Here is a 27,019-nt window from a genome sequence, read left to right as displayed (position 1 = left end):
AGAAAATGTCAAGGCATTTCTTTTTGGCTCGGAATGTCACCACTTAGATACATCAAAATTGCTTTCTGACAGGCTTGAGTTTACTTGGCATGCAGACAAGGAGCAGGTACCTTTGAAAATAAAAATGTGGAGAAAAAACTTTTGTCTTAATTTTTAACTTTAGAAGTTCTAGTGTTATTTTTTTCCAGCTCTGTATACAGCCTTTGGCAGAAGAGTATCTCCAGAGCCTGTTGACTGCAATTGTTAACATTCTTCCCTCCCAGACTGTGAACAGAGCAAACTTGAATGTTTGTTTTAATGTAGCTCTACCAGCGTATGTTGTGTTTTAGGTCTGTGGGTTTTTTTTATTCTGGTGTTTTGGCAGGCAAAATCTTCTCCTGTAGTAGCAGCCTGCACAGATCAATCCGTTCTTTTAATCTGCATTTCACTTTGGCCATTCATTTACTGAATAAAGCATCTTCCCAATAGGAATTCCCTCCTATATTTTAATTTCTCTCCCTTGCCTGCTTTTCCAAACTGTAGAATGTTCCATTTTTCTTAAGATTTTTTAAAAACAAAAACCAAACTCATACTTAGTATGGATTTTCTGCAGTTCACTTTCATATGCAAACACTGCTGATTTTGGGTCCCTTGGAAACAAATGGATTGGAGATGATTCTGGAGTTGGGCACAGCATATACTTGAGCTTTTTCTTCTCTATTGCTTCCTTTTTGGAGAAAATAAATGGATAGCAAGGACAAAATCTAGATGTTTTCAATTTGTTGACAAATGACCTTTAGGAATTCTCTTGCAGCTGATGACAAGAGAGAAAAATGAGTAAACAAGTAAATCCTTGTTTGTGCTTAAATGCATGTGGAGAGGGAAGAGTGAGGAAAGAAAACGGGAGGACAAATTCTTTGTTACCGGGGTACTTTACTAAAGTTGCCTTGGTCAGTCAGTTCTCCCTTAATTGCACCATCCTCAGCCTTGCTTCTGTCAAGAATAAGCAGAACAGTTTGCTGTTCTGTCTAAAGGCTAATACATTATTCCTTACATGTTCTTCTTTCACTGGAAGATAACATTATTTTCCAGTCCTCACACAACATTAGCAGGTACAATCTCATGTGAAAAGCAGAGATGCAGCTGCCATTTGCTGTCGCTGGTTCAGTGTGCTGTAGGGATTCAGCAGAGAGGCCAAGCTGTCGCATCCATCCCTGGCAGGGGAAGGAATCCAGTCTAATACTGGTTTCTCCTCAAGGCCTAACACTGCACTGTTAGGGGATTTTTGTTTAGGGTATATTTAAAATATGTCAGGAAAGTGTTATCAATAGGTGTTTATTTACAATTGTGCCGGGGAGAAAATGTAGGGCTTTTTTTGTAGTCTCCCAGGCAAGACCAGAGGATTTAAAATTAGAAAGGTTTTTGTTATGGAATTGAGACAAGTGTTAAGTATATTTCATGCATCAATTATCATGCAAAAGTGAGTTTGAAGGTACATCACGTATCTGGAAAATTGAAACCAACAAAAGAAAATTTATCAACATTGCTTAACTGAAAAATCTCCTGTAAACCTTCTGTTTGGAGAGAACTCCCCCCACTCCTGCAGTGTGCACTTGTAGAAGGGAAAGATGTTTCTCCTGAGGGCATTTATGTGATAAAACCTATTGTGCCCTCTAAAATAGGTGTTTGTGAACTGTAGCATTGCTATAGGGCAAGGATAAATAGGTTGTGTCTGGATGCTGTGCTTTGCTTAGGTACAAGTGTTCTCATGTGCCTTGGTGTACTTATCTGTTCATCACAGTGGAAGCTGCTGTTGAGGGGGAGTGGGAAGGAAACTAATTTTTGGGTATGCTCTATAAGAACTCTTGTTTTGTATATACATATGCTCTGAAGTTTCAGAGGAATCAGACTTGGGTTTTCACTCCTAGAACTACAGAAGTGACAAGGTGCAGGTAGAAGAGATCTGGCTGATTTTACTAGTTGTGTATTTGGTATGTCCTTTCTAATTTTTGCATCGTTTACTGCAGAAAAAGATATGTTTTGTTTTAATTAGTGTAGTGCTTTGTGTAGTCTTAAAGCAAATAGTAAAGTAGCTATGTAGCTGAGAATACTTTTATATAATTTGTGACTGCCTTTCTGGAGAATTCCTTTAGAGTTCTGAAATGTATCAAAATAGATTAGAATTTACCTTTCTGTCAGCTGTCGTTGGCTATGACTGAGAATAGAGAAAAAAATCTGGCTTAAGAAAACCCAAATCAATGACAACAGTTTTTTCCTATTCTTATCCAACTCAGAAGATAAACTTTATCCTATTATGTTTAATTTTTGTAGATTTATTTTTAAAGTCTTTATAAGAACAGGGGTTGAACTAGTGATAGAAATTTTTGAGTCCCATAAAGGACAAAGATGGCAACTCCATTACAGTGGATCAAATGATTTACAGCTCAGTCTGTGGAGAGTAAATTCCAGTAAAACAACTGGATTAGGTATGGTACAGACAGCAGCTATATCTGGACTATTTTGTGGTAAGAGTAATTTGTACTAGGGCAGATGAGAACATTTTGGGTGTACTGAAAAACTGAAGAAAACCCTGAAAAACTGTCCTGAAAACTTTTGGAAAACTGATAGTATGAGTAAAGTAGGAGCCATATTGTTATGGCCTTTCTACATAGAGCTTGTCTTCTAGTCTTAGTTGACTTAAAGAAAATTTCTGATGAGTTCTCTTACCAGAGATTGCTTTTGTCTGAAATGTGAGCTGCTGTATTAGATATATGGCATGTCCCTTGGGATGATCTGAGAATGCTGACATCTCAGAGTAAGATTTGTAGATTAAAGATCATCACAGGTTTCCTGATGGCACTTTGAAACCAGGCAGGAATTTTTTTTCAATTTGTTCGGAGAGATACTCTTTATTTGTTTAGATTTCTGTGCTGTGTGACTTAATATCTTTCCCTGCATATTTCTCTTCCACAAAGTAGTCAAATTCCAGATGCACAGTTTAACAAAACAATTTTTCTCATAGGCAGAAGTGTTGAGGAAATGAATGTGCTTTAATAGAATTTGGACCATAACTCTTGGCATCCTCTTGGTGTTGGCTAGGTCATAATGTATTTTTAAGATCTGTTTAAAATTTGATTAGGCTGACAAGACTTGTTTTGTGAGGGTAGCATTGCCCTTGGTACAGGAGAGAAAACATGCTTGCCTAGTTCTAACACTTTCTATTTCTCTTAGAGACTTTAAAATGTGTAGAGAAATACAAAGGTCTTTTTACAATGTGTTTGCACTGAAGAGGAAAACTAGTATAGTGCTTTTAAAAATATGTTTGTGAGGTTGAAGTAAATGTTCACACTTCAAAATTTCCCCTGAAGTGAGATACTTCTTCATGTGGGAGCTTTTTATTGTGCTTATTTACATAAACTAGATTAAAAAAAAAAAGTCAAAAATGGCTGTTTATTGTGAATGCCAAATAGATTGTTTGTGCAGAGGGAAAATGGATAGCCCAAGGAAATGATGGGATGACATATTTTTAAAGATTGGCATAAAGAGAAGTCAGTTCAATTTTTTTTTTAGTGTCTCTGTAATAGGAAAATAGCAACAGTAATCCATTATTCAGCTTCTTTGACAGAAAGAAACAGAAAAGTAGATCGAGATCTGTTATTGCAAAATAATGAGGAGTGAGAAATAATTTGACATCAGAGCTACAGAAATGGTCTTCCTTTGGCATGAGGAATTTTGTGTAATTGTATGAAATACACATTTTAAAGAAGAAAAAAAGCTGGACTTTTTTTTTCCCCTGTTGGTTACCCAGATCTTTGAAAATATTTTTTTAACTATTTGTTTATGCTTTCCTCACAATTTCTTCAGCAAAAGATGGTGCCACAAAAGCACCCTAAGCAAAGTAGCTCTGAACTCCTGCCATGTCTTCATAACTTAGTGGCATTTTAGATGAGAGGAATGTTCTCTAACTGTTTTGTCTCTAGCATTTGGTAAGAGTTCAGTCAGCTGTGGGATTTGTGGCCCATTTTTTAATAATGGAAGTGCTACTGTAACACTATGCAGCATAGCCTCTCCAGATCTAACCATTTACTTCATTTAGGAGGCAATCTCTGATAACCCTGGTGATATGGAGAGGAGAAATTGCATGTTCTTTAATGTACTTTGTGTTGCTCTGCATAATCTTAAAAAATTTGTCAGTGGTGAGAAGAGATCCTCCCTGTGGCACTAATTGTATATTCATATATAAATTATGGTAATGAGTGAAGAACTGTGATTTTCTTATCCATATCTCTATGTTCCATAGCAGTGTGTAATTAATAGCTGAAATTTTAAGTCCTGTGCTGAGGGCCACTGACTTGACTGTTGAGACTATGTTTTAGAGCACTTAGGGAGGAAGAGCTGTGCACTTGCCTTAGCTGATCATACTTTCTGTCATGGCATCCTTAAATACAGACCCATCCAGGAAATCAAGTGCCCCCAGAAATAAGGGTTGGTCTGATGCCAAGTTTCGTTTGATTCATATTTAATGTGTATCTTTCTAATGAGACCTCTTTTAAACTGTGGTCTTGGTACCAGTAAAGCATTTTAGAAAAAACTTTTAGTAGTACAGGCAGAAATAAAATACAGCTGCTAGGCTTAAAACTTTGATTTCAGGCAGAAGAAATGGGGGGTTTACTTTGATAACTTCATAGCTATGAAAATAGTGGGTAGAGAATTCTTGCTTAATTTCTCAAGGTATGCCAGATAGAATTATGCAGTCTGGTGGACTTAAAAAAAAATCACAGATAAGTTTGCCTATAAGATGCTTACTTTGGTTATTTAGGTTTTTTTGTGCTTCCAAAGGCAGGGATATAATTTGAGATACTGCATAAGCTGGTTCAGAAAGTACAAGATCAAAGTAAAGCTTTGCATGGAAGCAGAGAAGAGATACAATTCATTTAGATCAATAGAACGGTGAGGGAAATGGAGGAAATCTGTAATCTTTCTCTTGTAAGCTGATACCTATTTTCTTCTTCAGATGGTATCCTGGGATGGCCTGGGCCCAAGTCACACTCCACTGAGGAACTGAAAAATGGTGCCCTCAGCTCCTTATCATCTGCTAGTGCCAACATCACATGGGCAAGTACCATAGTACCATCTGCAGCCCAGGATGCACAGGCACTACAGCCAAACACTGAGGTAAGCGTGCTTGGTGTCTGTAGAGACCTCTGTTGGTTAGATGCAGACCATGTGTGATGGTGGATACTTTCATTGATGAATTATTGTATTTTGTCTTGATAGTGTACTCTTTGTTTGAAGTTACTTGTGAAAATAATGAATTTCATGCGAAAGTGCACTCTAAAAACTTGAAAATATGTTGATGATATTGTTCTGTGCTTTTACTTCTCTGAGGTGCTTGGGTCAGCAAACTTAGGCAAGTGTACAATTTCTTTCCTAATCTTAAAAGCAATCAACAGATTGTCAGTACACATTTCTATACTCTGATGCAAATAAAAGCTATTTATTTGTTTTTCATTCTGGTTTGAGATAGACAGGAGGCAGTACTTGCTTGCTACTTGCTCTTCCGTGTTGCTGTTTCCTCTTGGGCATCTCTAGAGTATAGCTGACTGTTCTTTGATTTGAAAAATGATGTTATTTCCTGGTGCCTTTTCCTGTTAAGTGATTATGGGCAGAACTTGTCCACATCATCCTGCATCAACCAGCTGATTTGTACTTTTGTGGCATTTGCTTGGTAAAGGGAAATTCTGAAGCATCCACTCCTTGAGGAGACTCACAGCTGCGTATCAGACATCCCATGCACTGAAAATCTCTCATCATGACAAACTTCGCCAGCTTCTGCTGCCTGCTTCAGTAACCTGTCCTACCCACAAGGAAAACACTTCACTCCGAGACCCTAGAGATTATAGGGCACCTGGAGCACATAAGACCTGGAGAACTGGAACAAAGATTTTGAAAGAACTGAAGAAACTAGTGAATGCTGTGGGCAATTGGAATGGCTTAGATTAAATTGCATTTTAACAAAATATGTAATGGCTGGATACATCAATAAAGCTGTTTTTCCAGTTCTTTGTAGTATGTTGAATTGAATGTAGTTCAAAATAATTCACAGATAAACCATTTTTTTAAACATGTTCCTTTGGTCCTCTGTCCTTAGAAAAGAATTCTGAATTCTGTTACTACTAGTGTCCATTTATCAAAATGTTTAAATTATCTGTAATTAGTTTCTATTAGGAAGCTGTGTTTTTTTCTTTTTTCAGATAAGCCAAGTGTATTTCTTACAGTGTGTTTTTAAGACAAGAGTTATACTCTGTTTAAGAGTATTGTTTTGGGAGTTACTACTTATTGAACCATTGAAGTTTCATTAGGATTTTTTTTTGTTTTTCTTGGTATTCTTTTTTATTCTTGATCATCCACTAAAGCCAAATGGGATGTGGAAGGATGAACTTTGCAGCAAGAACATAAAGAGCAGCAGCTGATTTTACTCACATTAAGGTATCATTTTGCAGTTGAGTTGAGACATTTATGACATGTTTTAAATGACAATTTTTTAAATGGATCCAATCCCTTCCTGTTCATTTGCTGATGAAAGGCACTGAGTTGTGTGCATGGCTTGAGGTACTCCTTTGCTTCTGGAACTCATGATTTATTGGGAAGGGAGTACCCTTGAGGGGGGGAATAGAAACATGGAAGTGTAGCACTGTTTCTAGTACAGAATCCTCAGTGCTTTGTGGGCAGTCTTCCTGAAGTCAGCAACCTGCATTTGGAGGCCCTGAGGCATTAGCCATTAAAAAAGAAGAAAAAGAGATGGGGGCAGAACAAAAATAAGATTTTTTAAGTTACAAAAAGGTCAGCTCAAGATGGTAGAAACAATAAGTAGAAGTTTGTGGATTGGTGGAGCAACAAGAAGCAGCTGGAATCATGCATGCAATTTTTGTTATGTAGTAGTACAGTTTAATTAGCAGAAATTTAGTTTTGCCTCGAGAAGTGGCTTAAACCAGGATTCATTCCTAGAAGTTCTTCACAAGCCTGCATCTTCTTCTCTTACATGTGTCTGTGTGTGTGGTGCTGAGATTGATACTCTTGGCTCCGAATTGGAAGTTTTTTTAAAATGTAGCTGATACACTTTTCAGTTTTGATCATTTTGATGAATTTTTTTCTGAGAAACTTAGCAGTTACCCTGGTAAGAATGTTATCTGAGCCAGGTAGTCACCCAGGAGATGATGTCTGATGTGCCCAAAGTTATCAAATATGTTTGATTTGACACAATTTAACAGTTCTCTGTGCACAATGAAACAATATTTTAAAATATACTGTGGCCTTGTGTGTCCAAGGCAAGGGCCTAGATCTGGCATTGAATAGGCACTTTATTTTCAAAGGTATAAAAGCACTGACTGTGCTAATTACTTAGCATGTATAATAATATATAAAAGCAAATGAAAATCATCACTTGTTTGTAGTCCAGATACTTTGTTGTTAGTACCAGTGGTAACATTAGCAGAGAATGAGAAAATGCTTCTAGATGTCATTAGTTGGCATTTTGTTGACACTGAGTGCCCTGTTTTTTATTTATTTATTTATTTATTTATTTATTTGATCGCTTCTTTTAGAAGAAAAGAGGAATCCACAAGTGTCATTCAAATGAAGCTTATTTTTCTTAATGATTTTCTTTTTGAGAAAACCCAACTAGGCACAAGATAATCTTGGTTTCTTGAAGAAGCTGCTGGGGTATTAATGGGGCTCAACTTTCCAAATATACCTGCCAGAAGAAATAAGCCTTGCTTGCACAGAAGTTATGAGATGAGAGTGCTAGTTCCTGTATCAGTGCTTTCAAAATTAATTCCACTCTCTTCTTTGACTGGTCTAGATTTTCACTTTAAAAAAAATCTGTAATTTCATGGTGTAACCTCTATCTCTTAATCAGAAGCTATACCCCAAAGGAATGGGAAAGAGCTTTTTGACTAACTCTTAATGTAATATAGTAGATGGACCAACCAAACAAATTGTGAATTGACCTCTAGTCTCAAATTGAAAATGCCATTAAATGGCTAACCTTAAGGAGCAGCAGTCTCAGCTTCTTATATTATGGAGTGTTATTTATAAGGCAAAGGTAATTTTAGGAATATGGATCAGCAGTGATTTTAAGAAGAGAAGAGAGATGTTGTGTTGGGGTGGAGGGGTTGTGGGTGACTGCTGAGGAATCTCTCCCATCCAGCTGCCTGCCAGTGGCAGCAGTTTCCTGGCAGCATGACCGAGTGGCTGAATGTGTTTAGTGATAACTGTGCTAATTCTCAGCACAACATTCAGAGACTTTGCAGCTGTGCATCAAGTGGCATCATTAAAATACCAGTGACAGGTTTTTATATGTTTATGAAGAAGTTTGTGGATCTTTACAGTTCTCTGGAATAACAAGGTTCATCTAATGCAATTTACTTTGAATACTTAAGCATTCTTGAGGGATGTAGAAAGTTCTGGAGCTGAGTTTTGATGCCATAGGTAACTAAAGCAAAACTTTTCTTTCTGGTCTGTTGTACTGTCAGGGTTTCAGGAATGCAGTTTCTTCTCTGGTGAAATAAGGTAGAAGCTAAAGATTATCCTCTTTAGATAGTATGTTGGTGTTTACTTGCTTTAGTTTATTTAGTTTCCTGCTTCCAAATGCAGGGGTATCCTTTGAGATACTGCTTAAACTAGTTCAGAAAATACAAGATTTTGTGACAGATTATTTCCTTGTATGTTCCTTGCCTATTATTCTTTTAGAGTTGTGATACAGAACAGCATGAAGTTAAAGCCTATTATCTTTACTGAAATAACCTCTGAGATTGAATTCCCAAATCAAGCAATTTTGTCTCTTATTTGCCATATTGTTTTTAATGTTTTATAAGTCTCTAAATTTTAGTTAGCTTTTTTTTTCTCCTGTCCACCTGAAACATCAGATGGAAGGGATAAGGGCTTGGCTGCACAGAACTATCCTCAATCTAATGATAGTTGATGTAAAATGCTCCTGTGCATTCCCTAGTGAACCACTTTGGACTTTTTGGCGTAAGTTGTGTTATAATTTCAAGGAATTTTTAGGGTTTTTCCGTAAAGCAGGACAGAACCAATCTGGTATGAAATGTGCCAGAGGTACACTCTTCAGACCTGTGATGTGAACTTGGTTTCTGTCCAGTCTGCCATAAATGGGACCTTGCTTTCCTTATTTAAGGTTTAATAATTTTGAAATTATTTTCAAGAAATACAGACATTAATTAGTTTGAATCTCATAGCAAATTCAGTTGTAATAAACTCGGTGCCAAAGTAGAATAAGGGTGTGAATCATTTTCATGGGTGAACTACTATTCCAGTTCAACTAATTGTCATTTTGGGTGTCAGAATTCCTCCTCTGAGCTGACAAAGAGTGACTGCAGGCCAAATGCTTCCCCTGACAGCCAAATACAAATAGGTAACAGGCTGGGTTTTTGTGGGGTCTGAAAGGGAAGGAATAATTTTCTTTGGACCTAATAGTTTTGTTAAGAATTATTTTCAAAATTGTTCTGTAGCTAGATCTGCAATATAGCCCTCATCGTGCGATTTTTATGCCTTAAAATGCCATGCCAGCTGCTTCTTCCCATCTTGTGGATCTGGTATCTGTGCTGTCTTTCTGCTTTCCTGTCCCTAACTTTCCCTTGCCTGTGAGCACGAGCAGCTGCACGCATGCTCCAAATGGAAGTGTCTTTTTAATGGGATTGAAGTTAGAGCTCTGTAGGACTGAGCCTTTAGCTCTGATTATCTAACTGCTAAAGCGGGTTTTAATTGTGATAGTGATTGCAAGGGCAGTCAGGTCCAGGTTATTAAAGATATTTTGGTCCCGTGGATGATCTAAACCTGGTGTTTTCAACTGTAACAGGGAACTAGTCTATTTGGAAGAGTTACTAAATTGTTTAATTTTATAAGTGGATGTATTTTTCCCCCGTTTCTTCAGGTGATAGTTTCCTTCAAGCTGTAATTTGTTTTTTTATCTGTATGTAAGTATATATCCTAACATGACTTTAGACATTAGAGCTATTACAGAATGTATTAGAGATGCTAAGAAATAATTTTAAAAAAACTCATGCAATTTTAGGCACTCAGCTGGATAAGAAATGATTTCTAATTCAATATTACCTTTATTTATCTGTGTCTCAGTAGATGTGCCTAGGTCTGTGGATTGTTTCCTAGTATAATTTGTTTCTAGATTTTCCTAATTCCTTTTTGTACTTGACAGAAACGTGTATAATTGATGTTGGGAGATGAACTTAGCTATGAACATACAGTGCTAGCCACAAGTGCAGTAATGGAAGAAAAACAGATCAGGATGGGAAAGTAATGTTTGCAGTAATACAGATGATCCCTTTTCACTGTTTAGGACAGGCATTACAGGGTTTCTCAGTGTGCTCTGCTTTTTGTCCTCTGCATGATTAAGTACTTTTCAGGCTGAAGAGCACAGTGAATGGCCTGTAATGATTTAGCTAAATTAATCTCTAGGCAAAGATGGCACCAGTTAATCCATTCACTATGCAGACCATCTGAAAAATGAAATCTGAGATAATCAATTGAAGGTATATTTAAGGATAATCAAGGGAATGTATATTTAAGGATTAAATGTACAATTAGACTAAAAGTCGAATTAAATGACCCTAAGCCTGCTACAGCAGCACTGACAATGACTAAGATAATCTAGCCAATTTTTTTTTTTTTTTCCTGGCTTTCTGGAATAGCTACTGTGTCAGCAAACAGTCCTCCAGTAAAACTGTTTATGCAAATAATTAATACAAATTTTATCACCAGCCAAACCCACTGCATATTATTGAATCACTTCCACCTCCAAAATGCATGTGTTCCAGCTGCTATCTATATAGTTGAGAGTAATACATTGTGTAAAAAAACCAAACCCTTATTTCAAATCTGCTTTTAATTTGAATAAACATGAGGCTCTGATTCATGTGGCATTCCATAATTGCTAGTGAAAAGTCAGTGAAATCTAATAATTGGAGTATAAGGAACTTGGGTTCCCTTGCAGTAAGGTTTAAAAATTAACTTTAAGTGGATCAATTGCATACTCTATTCAGTATAAAACCTGTGCCACTTGCTAAAGGAACTCTGAAGTCAATGTTAATTTTATTTCAGGATTGTGTGCCAATTTGTTATGTGCCAGTTAATTTGCTTTGTGCTATCAGTTTTATTTCTTAGTATGTGTATATATGTAGGCTTGGGGATACTGCCCATTAGAAATCTTACCCATCTCATGAAGACTGTCAGTTCCTTAACTAGACCTTACTAAGTAGGGCTCAACTCTCTTACAGAGAGAGTTTGTCTCAGGTTGGCATTGCTTTATCTTGCTTAGTGAATCATCCAGACTGGCTTCAGCTGTTCTGTCTGGTCTTGCTAGGAAAAAACCTGTGGTTTTCAGCTTGTGGTGATGAACTGTAGTGTTTCTTTGTTTGAAAAGCCCAGAATGTGGAAATACATCCCAGCTGTGATAACAGAATTGAATTCTAAAATTTGTCCCAGAGGAGGAATTGGAAGGAGCAGGTGAAAAAGGCAGAACTCTTCTACATTAATAGAGAGTTTTCATTTTGAAATGGACCAAGTGATTGATTAATCAGACTGAGAACAATTTTTAGAAGCTTTTCAAGCAGAGATTTCCACTGGCCTCAAGGTGTTAGACATATAAAAGAAGACAATCTTTTAGGCCTAATTTATTTCACATACACACTGAATGTTCTCCTGCTATGATTTATAATGATTCAGTTTTCTTTTGAAAGACTTACAGATTTTTGCTTGGTTTTTTTGAGTTGTGTGTTTATCAACAATGCGAATGTGTATGGTAGCTGAGCAATGAAATTGCAGGAAGAGTCAGGGTGGTTTAATAAATGTGTTGTCTTGGGGCAAGACTGTTAATACTGCTTGGATTAACATGTCTTTACCATTCCCGTCCTTTTACAAATATGCTCACATGTGATACTGCGTACAAGAAATAGCACTGTGAGAATTGGATTTACATATAGATTGGTATTGCAGGACCAGATGATTGCAAAGGTTAGATTTGTAGTTGTCCATCTTTTTGTGCCCTCTTTGCATATGTGAGTGGTGTATTATTGACTAATGTGGCAGTATTTTTCTGCAGTAAATTTGCTTAGCCAGCATACAAAGTGACATAAAAGAGAATTACAGCTGGCTAAATGACTTCAGCTCTGTTACTTCCTAACTTTTCAGTTACTGGGCATTGCAGGCAGAATCATAATGGAATCACTGAGTACTCTGGCTTAAAAGGGACCTCCAGAGATCCTGCAGCTCAACACTGTGACAGCAGTGCTAATCAGGTCAGCTTGTCCAATCCTGAACACCTCACACAGTGGGGGGCCCACAGCCTCTCTGCACAAAATCTTGCAATTCTCTAGGGATTTTGTCAATGGGTGCAAAGGGTTGTTTGATAAGAAAAGGCTCAAATACTCAATGTGCTGTACTCTCTGGTGAGCAGCTAAAAGGGACCTACCTGCTGGGGCCTCTACCAGAAGGTGTTTGTCCTCCCCTTCTTCATGGAATATGACGCCTGAAGAACCTACTACTTCAGGTTTCTCCCCAGGGATCTCATTCTAGAGAGGATGCCTTGTAATACAGGGGAGTGTCTAAAGTGTAGCTTTCTGCCAGCCTTCCCCCCCATGCTACTCTCCTGCACCAACCTGCAGCTGAGTGCAGTCTTTTGTCAGCTCCCCAAAAGTTATAACCATGAGACTTTTAGACCTCTTGTAGTGTCTGAAGTGCTGCTGGCAGTGGCTGGAATCTGTCCTGCTGCACTCTGTGGTTTGTAAGTTTGTACACTTACTTTGGATAGTGTCAGATACTCTATTTGTCGTCATTTGCTTCTAAAAAATTGAATTAGCAAAATAAAACTGAATATGTTTGAGGAAATTGTTCTTCACTAGTATCTGTATTGCATTAGGTATGGATTGTGTTAAAATTGTTTACGATGTGATACTCTCTATCTTATGGTTGTGATTTATGCCAGCTTTCAAGGTTTTTTTGCTTTAATTTAGGATAAGTCCTAAATTTAATTTAGGATAAGTCCGTGGGGCTTTTGTCTTTGTACATTTTGTTTCATAGTCTCATATTACTATTTCTTTCTGATGATACCAGTGATGAAATACATTTATTCCCAGTTCTTACTGAATTTATGCAATACTGCAAAGTCTTCTTGTATTTCAGGATTCAGATGAAACAGTTCTGTACTTCAGTAGCCCTTATTTCATGAAAGGTGCTGACAAGCATGTGTGGACTGGTACTGATACTTAGTCTTTCCCTGTGGAGTCTGTGCTTGGGAATTAGCTGCTTTTCAGCCTGTTTTCAGAACTGACTACCTTAGGTTTATGAAAATAGATTTTTGCAAGAGGAATTGTCTTACAAAGAAAATACGAACATGTGGGGAGAAAGTTGTTCAACAAACATTATTTGGTGCATAATAGGGTTACAGTGCTGTAGGTAACCTAGATGAGGAACTCTGTTTAACAGTATGTTTAGTCACTGGTAGATTCTTTTTTTAAAAACATAATCACAGAGTTAGCTTTGAGTATTTTTTCTGAATGCTTGCACAGGCTATACTGCAATGCAAACATAGATGTTCTTTGTTTCATGTTACATGCATTTGTTCCTATTCTTTAAACTAGAAACCAGTCCTTTTTTTCTGAAATCTCTTATTATCTGTCCTCATCACTGTTACATTATGTTCAGCCCTAAATATAATCAGAGGTCATAGTAAAACACATCTGCAGTGTGGGAAAAGGAAGCTTTCTGAGCTTGTTCTTTAATGATGGGAAGACTTCTGTTCCCAGAGATACTCCTGCAAAACATTAACAAAAAGGCATTAGTACAGTTCTCTAAGTGGGTAGTATCTGGATAATGTACTTGTCTCCAGATGCCTGGCACATTGTTTTTGTTGAGAAGGAAAAAGATTGCAGACCTATTTGTCACCTAAGGTAGAGGTTTTGTGATTGTTTTCTTTGCTTGCATTGTCTATGTGTCAGCCTGTCTGCTGTGTTAGTGTCAAGATTAATTTCTGCTTTGCTTGCTTGCTTTGCAGTGATGGGATATCTCCTGAAGAAGGATAGGTATTTCTTGGTTCAGTAGATGTCTCTGCTATTGCATGTTGTATCCAATTAATCTTGTGTGATAGACAGATTCAACACTTTGATCCTTGCGCTTGTCCCTAGCTGAAAGATTTTCTGAACATCAAGTGTGTTTAGCATATTCAATGAAAAACAACCCAAGCAACAAGCCACAAAATATATACAAATTATCCATATACACAAAACCATAGATGTTTTAATCATTGATGGTCCTCGTTTGAAGAATTTTATTTTCTCTGGAGACCTGAAATACCAAACACAAATAACAAATTTGGCAAGAAATTAACTTCTGGGCACTCTGTAGACATTCTTTCCTGATGTAAGAGTTTTCTACCAAATAATACCTGGTTTGACCTCTTAGTGCTGTATGATGTATCCAGTTACACAGTTACATAAATGCTTTGACCCCACGCTGTCAGAACACAAACTCAGAAACATCAGTTACTTACCTATTCAGATAGATAGGCCTGGATTATTTTTCTTGGCATACATAGCTTAAGGTAAGTAGAAAAATCTGCCTATTATACCATTTTTCCTTTGTTATATGAAGGAGAAAGTAACTGTCTTGCTGATTGGTTCTGTATGTAGATGACAAAAAAAAAGTGATATTTTTGCTTGCCATGGTGGTGTTGTGTGTAAGTGATAGTGTATTCACTTTTTTCATTGTAAAATCCTTCTCATTTGATTCTTGTCCTCTATTGCTTGCTTCAATATTTTAAAAGTTAACTTTAATTTTGGTTCATCATTGTTAGAGCTAAGCTCTAATGACAGAATGCCGGAAGTGTGACTGTGGGTCTGTGATTTGGGGTTTGAAGGGAGTGGGTTCCCACTTGAGATGGTAGACTTTTTCTGCATTAGAAGAGTCAGTTTCTATGAAATACTCAGAGTAAATTTAAACAGATGCAGTTGAACTGAACCTTCCTCTTTTCCTACCTTTAAGAAACATTTTTCAGGATGAAATGAAGGTGTACACAGGTAATAAGTTTTGCTCTCTAAATTCTCTGTTTAAGATCTGCTTTGCTTCTGGGCTCATTACGTGGCTTTGAAAACATCAAACCTGAACACTGGACAGCCTTAAGTCTCTTTGAAAGTCACTATAACTTTGGTATCCAGCTGCCAACATTACAGTGGGCATATGGGATGTTGGTGTGTTTGAGGTTTTATCTTTGATCTACTCATTCTTTGCAGTGATCAGTCACAGATGCCACCAGAAGCAAAGCATAAGTAAGACTACAGTAAAGTGGAGGGAGGCCAAAGCTCAATGACCTGACTTCACCACCACTTTTCCAGCTCCATTTTTCACCTTCCTCTGCTTGTGTAGTCGTAAACATTGAGAATAGTATTTTCTTTTTTTTTTTTTTTTAATTATTTGAACTGTTCTTCAAGAGTAGAAAATTTTATATAAAGAGATCAGGAGTTTATTGGATATTAAAAAGTTTCACTGCTTTATAGTTAAGATTAGGCTTGATAATCTGTAAATGACAATGCGTTTGGAAGTTAGAGAAAAAATGAGTGGATGAGGATTATTTCAGGAATCAGTCCTCACAGTGGGTAGTGAATATGTTTCAGACTTTGTTTTGTTTCAAGATTTAGGTTTAGTTTCTATTAAATTCAGTTTTCTAGATGGGAATGATTCTTCCTTTCAAAACCTATAGTGGGTTTGTGTGGCAAGATTTTCATAGTAGCGGGGGCCAAAGGGATGGTTTCTGTGAGAAGCTGCTGGAAGCTTCCTTTGTGTTTGACAGAGCCAATGCCAGTTGGCTCCGGGATGGACCTGCTGCTGGCTTAGGCTGAGCCCATCAGCGATGGTTGTAGTGCCTCTGGGATAACTGGCTTACAAAGGGAGAGAAAAGGGAACCCTGCAGAGTAGCAGCAGAGAGAGGAGTGAGAATGTGAGAGAAGCAGCTGCAGACACCATGATCAGTGAAGAAGGAGGGGAAGGACATGAAATGGTCCAGCTGCCAGAGCAGACATTTGTCTGCAGCCTATGGTGCAGACCATGGTGAGTCAGGCTCTCCCTCTGCAGCCCATGGAGGAGCACAGTGAAGCAGATACCTACCCACAGGCCATGGAGGACCTTGTGCTGGCTGGAGCAGGCACCTTGTGGAAGTTTGTGCTGGAGTAGACTCCTTGTAGGATCTGGATCTATGGATCTATGCAGAGAGAAGCCCAAGCTGGAGCAGGTTTACTGGTAGGATTTGTGACCCTGTGGGGGACCCATCTTGGAGCAGGCTGTGCCTGAAGGACTGTACCCTGTGGAAGGCACCCACGGAAGTACAGTCTGTGAAGAACTGCAGCCCATGGAAAGGACTCATGTTGGTGAAGTTTGTGGATGACTGTCCGCTTTGGGAGAGAGTCTGTGCTGGAGCAAGGGAAGAGTCTGGATCACAATTCCCCTCAGGCAAGGTGTGAAGTACTGACTGCAACTCCCATTCCCTGTCCCTCTGCACCACTGAGGGGAAGCTGGTAGGAAGTAGTAAAGTTAAACCTAGGAAGAAATGGTGGGAGGATGGTGTTCAAGAATTGTTTTTATTTTCTCATTACCCTACTCTTATTTGATTGGTAATAAATTGAACTAATTTCTCCAAGTCAAGTCTGTGTTAGCCATGAGGTAATGGGTGAGTGATTTCTTCCTGTCCTTAACTCAACCCATGAGCCTTCCATTGCATTTTCTCTCTCCTGCACAGCTGAGAAAGGGAGTGAGAATGCTTTTGGTGGACACCTGGCTCCTAGCCAAGGACAGCCCACGACAACCAGTAGCATGACAGTATGCTAGTCTGTATATAAAATACTTTAATAAGTACAACTTACTGCACAAGCTACATTTGATCACTGCTAATGAGGGATGGGTACAGTAAGCTTGCGTGCTTTTCTGCCAGGTTCATGCTACAGTAAGTGCAATTAAATGTGTGGTGCCCAATGGAAGAAGAGAAGGGGCACATGCAAGTTAGTGCAGTAATGTCACTTCTGATCCAGTGACAAGCTCTGCAAGAAGCTAACAGCTCATTATATGCTACTACTTTGGGATGTTCTTACTGTATATGCTTTACCAAAAGAATTCTAACTTTAGTATTGAAACTGGTGAAAATCTTGTGGGGCCAGTTTCTCGCATTAATGTAAATGTGCTAAAGCTCCCTGACCTTACGGAGTTATATTTAATCTAACACCCACGGAAAACCTGCTTGCAAGCTCTCGAGTTACACAAATGCAAGTGTAAATGATGCTTGCAAAGCTATGCTGATATTGAAGGCAATCTGAAAATCAAAACGAGGCCTTTGGCTTTTATATGCACTAATAGGGACCAAAGATAATTAGCGGACTCTGTGGAAAATACGACAATCCTTTTCTAGTTTGAGAATGCTAATTCTGTTTAATATTTCTTCTAACTTACTCTGTCTTCCTCTTGATGCAGACATGTTTTGTAAATAGGGGTTTTTTTTACAATATTTTGCTTTTTTTTTTTGAACATAGAAGGACTTAAAGAATGCTTCCCTTGGAATATTACAAAATGGTATGTTTTTATCTGGATATTTTTAAGTCCTAAGATTCATCCTCTTGCTCCTGACTACAGTCTTTCTTATAGTACATAAAAAATGTTTTCATGCCTAAATTAAGATTCTTAGAGTATTTTTTTGTAATTATATGAAGAATATGAGGACCTCAGCATGTCTTAGATATACATGTCCCTGATATCCCAGAATTTTCATGGTCTCTGCTTACTACCATGGTGGAGAAAAGGCTGAGTTACTCTATGCCTTCTTTACCTTGGCCTTTACCAGTAACAGACTTTGAGATCAGAGGGAAAGTCTGGAGGCAGACTGACCCTTGGTGGAGGGGGAACAGATTAGGCAGCACTTAAGCTGCACATATAGAGCTCCAGGGTCTCTAACAGGTTATGGAATTTGGGAGAGGTTTGTGTAGACTAGAGGAAAGTGAATGTCATTCATTTTTGAAAAAAGGGCAAGAAGGAACTCTCTGGGTGTTCTAGTAACATCTGGGGACCTGCAGGTTTGTCAGCCTTTCCTCAGACCCTGGGAAGGTGGTGGAGCAACTATCCCTGAAAGGTATCTCCAAACACATAAATGACAAGAAGGCAATTAGAAGTAGTCATAATGGACTTACAAAGGGAAAATCATGCTTAACCAGCATGACACCCCTCACAGTGGTAGTGACTAGCTTGGTGCTTATGTGGAGAGTATTGGATGTTGTTTGCTTTAATGTTGGTAAGGTTTTTGACCCTGTCTTCCCTAACATCTTCACAGACAAGCTGACAGGGTATGGATTAGATACATGGGCAGTGATGGATTTAAAACTGAACAGCCCAGCCCAGAGGGTTGTGATCAGTGGTACAAGGTCCATTTGGAGGCCAGGCATTAGTGGTGTACCTCTGGGGTCCATACTGGGACTGGCACTGTTCCACATCTTCATTAATGACCAGGATGATGATGCAGAGTGTACTCCTGAAAAGTTGGTAGGTGATGAAAAACCTGGGAGGAGTGGCTGATGAGCCAGGGGATTGTGTGCTGCCATAGAGAGAGAGATCTTGGCAGTCAGGACACAGAGGAGTCTCTTAAAGATAAGCTCAAGGAAGTGCCAAGTCCTGTATCTGGAGATACCTGAGAGTAAACTCTTGCATCATTACAGGCTGGAGGCCATCTGGTTGGAAAGCAGTTCTGCAGAGATCTTGGGGGATAACAAGCTGACCATGAACCAACAAAATGTTGTTGTGGCCAGCAGCTTCCTGGGCTGCATTCGGAAGAGTGTTGCCAGCAGGTCGAGATCCTTCCCCTCTGCTTGGCAGAGGTGAGGCTGCATCTGCAGTGTTGTGTGCAGTTCTGGGCTCCCCGGTGCAAGAGGGGCATGGACTTACTGGGGTAAGTCCAGCATAAGTCCATAAAGATGATGAAAGTTCTGGAGCATCCTTCCCATGAGGAGGTCTGAGAGAGCTGGGACTGTCTGGCCTGGAGATGAGAAGGCTCAGGGGTATCTTATCAGTGTGTATAAATACCTCATGGGAGTGAAGAACAGGGAGACAGATTTTTCTCAATAGTGCCCAGTGACACTATGACAAGAGGCACTTGGAAGTGAATCGGAACACCAGAATATGCACTTCTGCTGTGGAGAGCATTGACCCAGCATGGGTTGGCCAGAGAAGTTGCAGAGTCTCCATTCTTGGAGATAATCAAAACTGAGCTGGACATGGTCCTGGGCAACTGGCTCTACATGCACCTGCTTGAGCAGGGTATGAAGATACCAAGAAGTCTGTTCCAACCTATATGAGACTCTGATTCTGTGTGTTCCTTTCTTCCCCTCAAAAAACTAACCAAGATGAGACCCAGGTCATTCTTGACAGTATTGTTGCATTGTATGGTTTGTGAAATATGTTGGAAAATGAAGCTCTGAGCTGTACCTGTATTAATTACCTAACAATCTCCAGCACAGCAATTAAATTTGAAAAAATAACTCGTGGAAGAAGCTGTAGAAGGACAGAGGCACATTTGCCCTTTCACAGAGGTATAGCTTTTGACTCTGTGATTCTATCCCAGGCTCGTTAAAGTGTCTTTTTTCTAAAAGCATTTTTTTTAAATGCAGAATATTTTCTTCAGAAACAATTTTTTACCCTTACAGGTTTCCTCTGTTAAAAAAGAATCAGCATGTTTTCTGATGGAGACTGCTGACTAGAGCATCCGTTTTGTGTCCCTGCAGATGACCTCTCTAAATTAATCAATCTCAGTTCTAATGAGGTGACCTGTTTAAAATAGCTCTCTGCCGGTGTGTATTTTCATGTCTTTGGCATTTAAACTTTGAAGTGCATCTCTTCCTGTGATGTTTAGAAATTATCTTTTATTTTCTCTTCAGATCTTTCTGAAAAATGTTGGTGCTTCAGCCTGGTATTGGAAACCAATTTTGATTAAAATGATTTTAAATATAAGCCCCCTTTTTGTGGTTGATTGTAACTGGTTCAGTATTGGATTTCTCAGGGTCAGCACCTAAGCCAGGCTGTGCTTCCCCGGCCGGGCAGTGCATAGCTCAATGGCTTTTACATTATGCTTTGACCACACAGGGGTGGAGCAGATCACTGCTTTCCTAGGTCAGTTGCGCAGTTGTGTTTTACAGGATGAGGTAAAAAAAAAGTCTGTGTCTGGTAATTCAGAAAAGCTGTCGTTAAAGGATAATCAGTCCACATAATCCTTTGCATTCTGCTGGATGCTTACGCATTGGATACTACTAAACTGCATGCTATTTTCATGGATAGAAAAAGAATTAAAGAATGGTTGAACTTTTATGACACTTTAAAGATGCACTAGCTTTGTATTTTGTGGCTGCGTGTGTCCACTCACACTGTGTGGTGCTTACATGTTGGTTTAAGAAAATGTGTTAAAGAAATATGTGTTAGTTAAAGTTAGTTTATGTGCTCCTAAAAACCTATTTAATAGTTACATAGAACAGCTAATGAGGAGAAAGAGAAATATAGAAAGGATATTGCTTTCTGAATATGACTGCTCTTCAGTTCCTGTAGCATAGATTGTAAACTGTTTCCTTAAATTCTTTTCCTTGGAAAGTGAGAAAAGAGCAGTTGTCTGCATGTCATTCACTGAAAGTCACTAGTGTGTTGATAACTGTAATAGCAGAGTTGTGGTTTTTTTGGTGACCTTACACAAGTCCTTAGAATAGGGATAGTTAGGGTAATTAAGATTTTAGTCTTTACAGTGTGCTCATTAAACACGATTGATCTTAATGTTACATTGTGCTCATCCTCCCTGATGATCAGAAAGGCTTTCATTTAGAACAATGCCAATGTTACTTTAGTGAGGACCCCAAGTGTCCATAGGGTGGCTTGCTCTGACCGCGGATGTTTTGCAGGGTAGCAGAGAGGGGTAATTTCACACAATATTCTGAGTTGGTTGCGATTTTCTTAGTAACAGTTAAGAGGCAAGGAAAGCATAACATCTATTTCACAAAGAAAGAAGGATAGAAGGATTTTCTGGCCCTGGGTAAATGTGCAATCTTTGGGAGAAAAAGAAAATTCTTAGTAAGTAATTTAGTCTGCAGACTGGTAATGGGTAATTTGTTTGTTTTCTGATGCTGTTAGCAACTTAAGGCTACACAGCTGTTATATGTTCATGTAAAAGGATATTACCTGCTAGCATGTTCTCTTTCTATCCTCTTTCTGTCTCACACTTGTGCACACTCACACAAATTTGTGCCCCTTTTCTCCTCCCTCCTGGAGAACCGCCGATCAGGATATCCTCTGGGAACAGCAGCACCATTTCCCAGTTGGAGCTGCGTGCATTTAAGCTCACTGATCTCAATGCCATGTGACTGGAAACGCAAGGAGCAGATTGCCATCCGGTGCACACTCTCCAAGCCCTCCGATAGCAAAAAAAAAAAAAAAAAAAAAAAAAAAAAAAAAAAAAGAGGGGGTGGGAGTGAGGAGGGGAGGTTCCCTTGCTTTTTTTGTAGCGCTGTTAATTCCTGCTGGAGCTTGCTGGCTGCAAGCTCGGTTCATGGCAGTAACAGGAAGCAGCAGAGCCTATTCGGTAGCTCAGTGCTCTCAATGAGGTCAAGCTGGATCAAAGGGAAGCCTCCTGTGGAAGCATCTCCTGTAAGTTCTGATACTGCTTTTTCTGTGCTACCTCCAAATAAATCATAGCCTGTATGACTCTGCCAGACTTCAGTTCTTTATCCCTCCCTGACTGATAATTTTGTGTGAGGTTGTCAGGTTTTATGTTAATTGAACTTGTCAGTGAGGCGTCAGTTGGGTAATAATGCTGTGCATTTTGGGAGAAAAGGGCTTATCGTTCTCTCCTTTTATTTTCCGAGGGAGTGGGAAGAAGAAAGTGTGGTTTTGTCCTTTTGAAAAGCTCCAAGCTGTTGAGGTTACAGCTCACCAGATTCTGTTTTATGTAATCTACATATTCTACTTTCTAAATAAAGCAGCTGTAAAGTTACTTGCAGATATCATTGGGTTTCACCAAATAGCTATTCTTTCAGGAATAGCTACCTAAATATTTAAGTAATTAGGAAAAAATAGAGAAAGTACTTTATTCAAATCTTGGAAACCTCTGTTGTAACTTAATTTCAAAGAAACTCCCCTTACACAAGCTGCAGTTCACCTGAGGGGTCTCTAATGTGATCATTCAGAAATATTCCTTTGAAACCTAATTCTGGATATTAGCTGGTTTTAGTGAAACTTTTCAGTTGCGTAGGCTTCCACAGTGAGATGAAAAATTTCTTGTTTTATGTAATGAGCTAGCTGTTCCTGCAGAAATGCAATTTAGCATGAAAGAATGCTAACTTTTGCAGGCAGTGTTGTCTCATTTACAGCATGCAATCTTTGGGCAATAATGACATGCTGGGCTGTAATTTTTCATCTACATAACCCAGTTTTTTTTTTTTTCCCTTGAAGTACAAAAAGCTTACTTGAATACATATCTGGAAGGCTTGCAGAGTGGTTTCAATGGAATGAACAAAGTAACTACCACCTCTTTGGATTATTGTTAGTTATACATTGTAAACCCTGAGGAAAAATAAAATATCACAGTCATTATCCCTTTTGCTGTAAAGTTCTTCTTGAAGGGACTGGCATGGTGCCTGTCTATTGATATTCAGCTTGTATTTTTGGAAACTCAGCAGCACGGGTGTTGTGCTGTAAGGTGATGAAGTGTTGCGATAGTTACAAAGAGTTATGGCACTGCTCTACTTCCCAAAATCTAATGTCTTTGGGTTATTTTCAGAAGTATGTTCTTGAATTGTAGTTGTCTTTTTATCTTCTTTAGTTAGTATCTTGACTTTCTGAGATATCTAACCTTGAAATTGGATAGAGAAAGGAAAAAAACTGTGAAATCGGGTCATGCAGCATCTATGTTGACATGAATATTTGCTGGGGAGATTTATGAAACAAACTTGAAGACTCATTTTCAACTGCATATTTCTATTTAATGAAAAGATGACTTGTTACTTAAATGTGCTATGAGTTTTATCTGACATGACTGCAGTATAAATATGAGAAGAGAATGTGTAAATTAGCATCTCATACTTAATACTCTTATTCTGAGGAAAGGATCAAAATGCTTTATGAACCCATCACTGGATTTTTAATTTATTTTGACTTTGTATCTTTTCTTAGCTTTAACAGAGGCTGTCTTCAGTTCCATCGAGACAGCTCCATTTTTTAATACATATAGTGGGGGGAAAATACCCATTCTGTATCTTTTTGTCCAGATGGTGACCCTTCTTTTCATTTCAGCATTCAGCTTCTGAGTTGATCCTAGTTGAAGATGAAATGACAGATACTGAAGATAATGAAGAGGAGGATTTAGGAGTCATGGATGATCAACGCAGTGTAATTCTCCATCTCATCTCTCAGCTCAAACTTGGCATGGACCTTACCAGGGTATGAACACTGTATCTCTTTCATATTTGTTCACTGTTGTTTTTTCTTCTCATCCTTCTGTGTGTTTGTGTGCACAGCCAGTTCTTGTGAATGTGTTTTGCCCCTGTAGACAGCCAAGTTTTCCTCTTTATAAAAGTGTGGTCCCAGAGAGCTATGGAGTGCTGTCTCTTGCTAATCAGGCTTTCACATGAAGTGACCACATCAGATATTTTAGAGATGGAGGGGGAGGGAAAGAAAAAAGAAGAAGAAAAAAACTCCTTCAGAACTCTTGCTTATTTTTATTCAAGTCTTTCAGAGCAACTGTATGTTGTGTATGTAACCCACAAGTATGTCAGGGTGCACTGGGGGTTTGAGGAACAATAATGGCTATTGTATGGATGAAGGATATACATGTTCACATAACTGCTTTGTGGATTGGGTTCCATTTAATTGCAAGTCAGCTTCAAAAAAAAAAAAAAAACAAACACCATGATGGTAAAGAAATTACAGTCTTCAGTGTATCAGTTCTTGTCTGTGTTGAGCAGCTCAGCAGTTTAACCTTCTGTGCTTTCTTCTGGTCCTAGAACCGGTATTGTCACAAGCTTATCCATACTGATATGAGCAAAGAAATTACAGTGTCTGAGAAATTTTTCCTTAAGTCCTTAGAGTTTTGGAAATGAGGTAGATGTTAAAGAAGCAAGGAGTGCTTCTTTTTGAATAGTCCTGTATTCCAGTGAAACCTTCTCATGGGGCTTAATAAATGCCCCATGAGAAATATCAAGGAGATATTTGTAAATATATGGAATATCCTTTCCTTGCACAAGGGTTTTCTACCTTAAAATCCCCCAAATAAAACTTCTTTTGTCCACTTCTCACAACCAAGAGCTCATTCTGACACTCTCCACAAGTAATACAAAGTTTGGAAGGACCAGAGAATTTCTCTGGCACATGAAGCAGTTTTGCAGGAAGTTGTTCTCATGGGCATTTTGATATTCTGAAGAGTTCATATGCTTTTCTTTTTTTTTTTACACGTTAATCAAAAACTATAACTTTCTTACAAAATAAAGTTTTCTCAAAATTGTTTTTCTGCTTCCTCTGGAACAATTGTCAGTGTTTTAAAATAATTACATTTTTAAGACTGAGCAATCCTGTGTTCTGTCGCTGAGTAGCTGCCCAGAAATGAATGTTTTATTCTAAATAAAACAAAAGTTTCATGATTTCATTTTGAATAATTTATACCTGTCACTTTTTAGTACATCTGGGGTTATGCACAGTTCATTTTTGGTTTTGTTTTTCTTACATTCTCACTTTTTCTTAACTCTTCCTCTTTTCTGTGTTGGTTTTCTAAGGCTGTCTGAGTCTGTAATGTTCAAACTAGGCCAAGATTTCTCATCCATGGTTCTTGTGTCTCCAGAACATTTTGTCTTCGGCAAAAACCAAGATTTTTCTTTCCTGATTTTCACTGTCATCTTTTTGTCATGGCAGAGTAGGCAAAACCCAAAGACACACAGTTAATATAAGTAAGAGAAATTCCTGTAAATAAGAGAAGAGTTGACACTTATAAGAAAAACATGAACATAAATACATATATGATAACCTGTTTCTTACATAGTGTTCTTAGAGCACAATTTTTAAAGATAATGATGAATGTTGAAATGAGAAGAGGAACAGGCATATGGCAGAGTTAGATCTGTTTGTAGTCTGTGTGATGCATGAATACACATATGATAAGTATTAATGAGACATGCCACATGTGCACATCACTTTTCTACCCATTTTGAGGATTAAAAAAAAAATACAGGACAGCTGGCTGCTTTTTTTATCAACTTTGCTTACTGGCATGAGGCCCTTAGGGCTGCTGACATGTGATGGTAAAGCTGGGTTTGTTGGCTGTACTTCTTCCCATTTTTCATTATTCCTCTGAAAGTCAGATTTCAGAGCACCTTGATGCTCATCACCTTCTGCTGGAAGTAGTTGTGGCACAGTAGTTGCTAATATCAGAGGATATTTTTACATGTTTCCATTTTCCTGTGCCTTCTTCCCTAGGGCTGTGTCTTTGGTTCATTCTGAGAGCTGTGGATTGCTGCATGATACTCACATGAACAAATAGCTTTTTCTGAGCCCTTGGTGGTTTTGGGTTCTGGATGCATGAGCATTACCTTCACATTCCATATCACAGGAAACAGCATCTTATCTTTCTGTTAGCCATGGCCTTGCCTGTGCTGACAGCAGTTTCCCACAGTGAAAATAGCCACATTTAATGTTGTGGAGGTGCTTCACTTCTGGAATGTGTCATGCTGCTTTACTTTTTAGTGAGGAGTTAAGGAGTAAAAACTACTGTGAAGGAGAACACCTGCAGTGAAGCATCAAATCTATGTGGGGATTTGCTAGAATGGGCTAAACATCATGGTGGCCAAATAGACTTCAACAGCTACTAGAGAGAGTTGGGTGGGGAGCAGTTCACAGGAGCGGAATGTGGTACACAACTGATGCTTCAGACTGGGATAGGACTTTCAACTTCATTTAAAACTAGAATTGCTGGGGAAAAAAACCCCAAATTTCTAAATTGTTTGTTCTTCAGACTTTTAAAAAATAAAAAATAGTGCCCAAACCCACTGACAGCCTTTGTTGGCAAATGGCATCTAATGAATCGCAGTTAATGCTAACAGTTCGTACAGATAGGTGATCACTCCCCTGCATTCCCTTACCTTCCTTTACAGTTAGTATGTGCTAAAAATAAAGGGTTGCCATTCTTTGTAAAAGGGCTGCCAGTAATTCTGCAGAATATCAACCTGTTGTAAATTAACATTGTGGTATGTTCACGATGTCATAAGTTTTTACTTTTCTTGCCAATATTCTTTTACCTTGCAATTTTAAAATGTAAGTGGCATGAAAATAGCTTGTTTTATTCCCACAGTGATACAGATTACAGATTTACACCTCTAAGAGAAGCATATCTCAACATGAGGTACCTTGGCTGGATTTCTGAAAAAATTAGGGAATGATGCTGAGACCCATGTTTTTCCTCACAGTAAATAATAGTGGGGATAAATACCTCTATTCTTAAGACATTGTGCTCATTCTTCTCAGTTGCATTCAGATCTAATTAAGTGAATTCAAACCTAGGAGATTATAATCAAGTTTTCAACCAGTATTGTCTTTTTAACCTCAATGAAAATGGAAGAATGCCTCTTAAACTGCTTTCTTTAAATCTGAAGCCTGAGAAAGAGTAAGAATAGATTATTCTAACATTTCAGAATGCAGTGAGATAATTTTTTTGCTTCAGACTTCAGCAGCTTGGTATTTATTCTAGAGTGTTTCTTTTGTCCAATTGGTTGTCATGCTGGCATTTTCTCAGAGGAAAAAATTAGTCAGTTTTGACTTCTTCTGCAATTAAAAAAAAATCATAGTCCTGTCCAAAGCCAGTATAAAGAACATGGGTCCTAAGTGTATTTTTCTGGACACTTCATTCTGCCTGGCTGCAGAAGAGTTGAAACCCTCATTCCTTTAAAAGCTGGAGTGCTAGCACAAG

At 38.4% G+C, this 27,019-nt stretch overlaps 1 protein-coding gene across 2 annotated transcripts in view; it reads left to right on the top strand.

Moving 5' to 3' along the window:
* OSBPL10 (oxysterol binding protein like 10) overlaps window positions 1–27,019 on the top strand; it is a 112,397-nt gene that overhangs the window by 66,153 nt on the left and 19,225 nt on the right. For both annotated transcript variants that reach the window (XM_053950058.1, XM_053950069.1), the window contains exons 6-7: window positions 4,994–5,154; window positions 23,362–23,508. In XM_053950058.1, coding sequence (XP_053806033.1) covers window positions 4,994–5,154; window positions 23,362–23,508 — 308 coding nt within the window. The remainder of the gene's footprint in view (window positions 1–4,993; window positions 5,155–23,361; window positions 23,509–27,019) is intronic.

Source organism: Vidua chalybeata, chromosome 1 (genome assembly GCF_026979565.1).
Source record: "Vidua chalybeata isolate OUT-0048 chromosome 1, bVidCha1 merged haplotype, whole genome shotgun sequence".
In the NCBI taxonomy this organism is placed as follows: Eukaryota; Metazoa; Chordata; class Aves; order Passeriformes; family Viduidae; genus Vidua; species Vidua chalybeata.
This window is presented reverse-complemented; position numbering and strand designations above follow the sequence as displayed.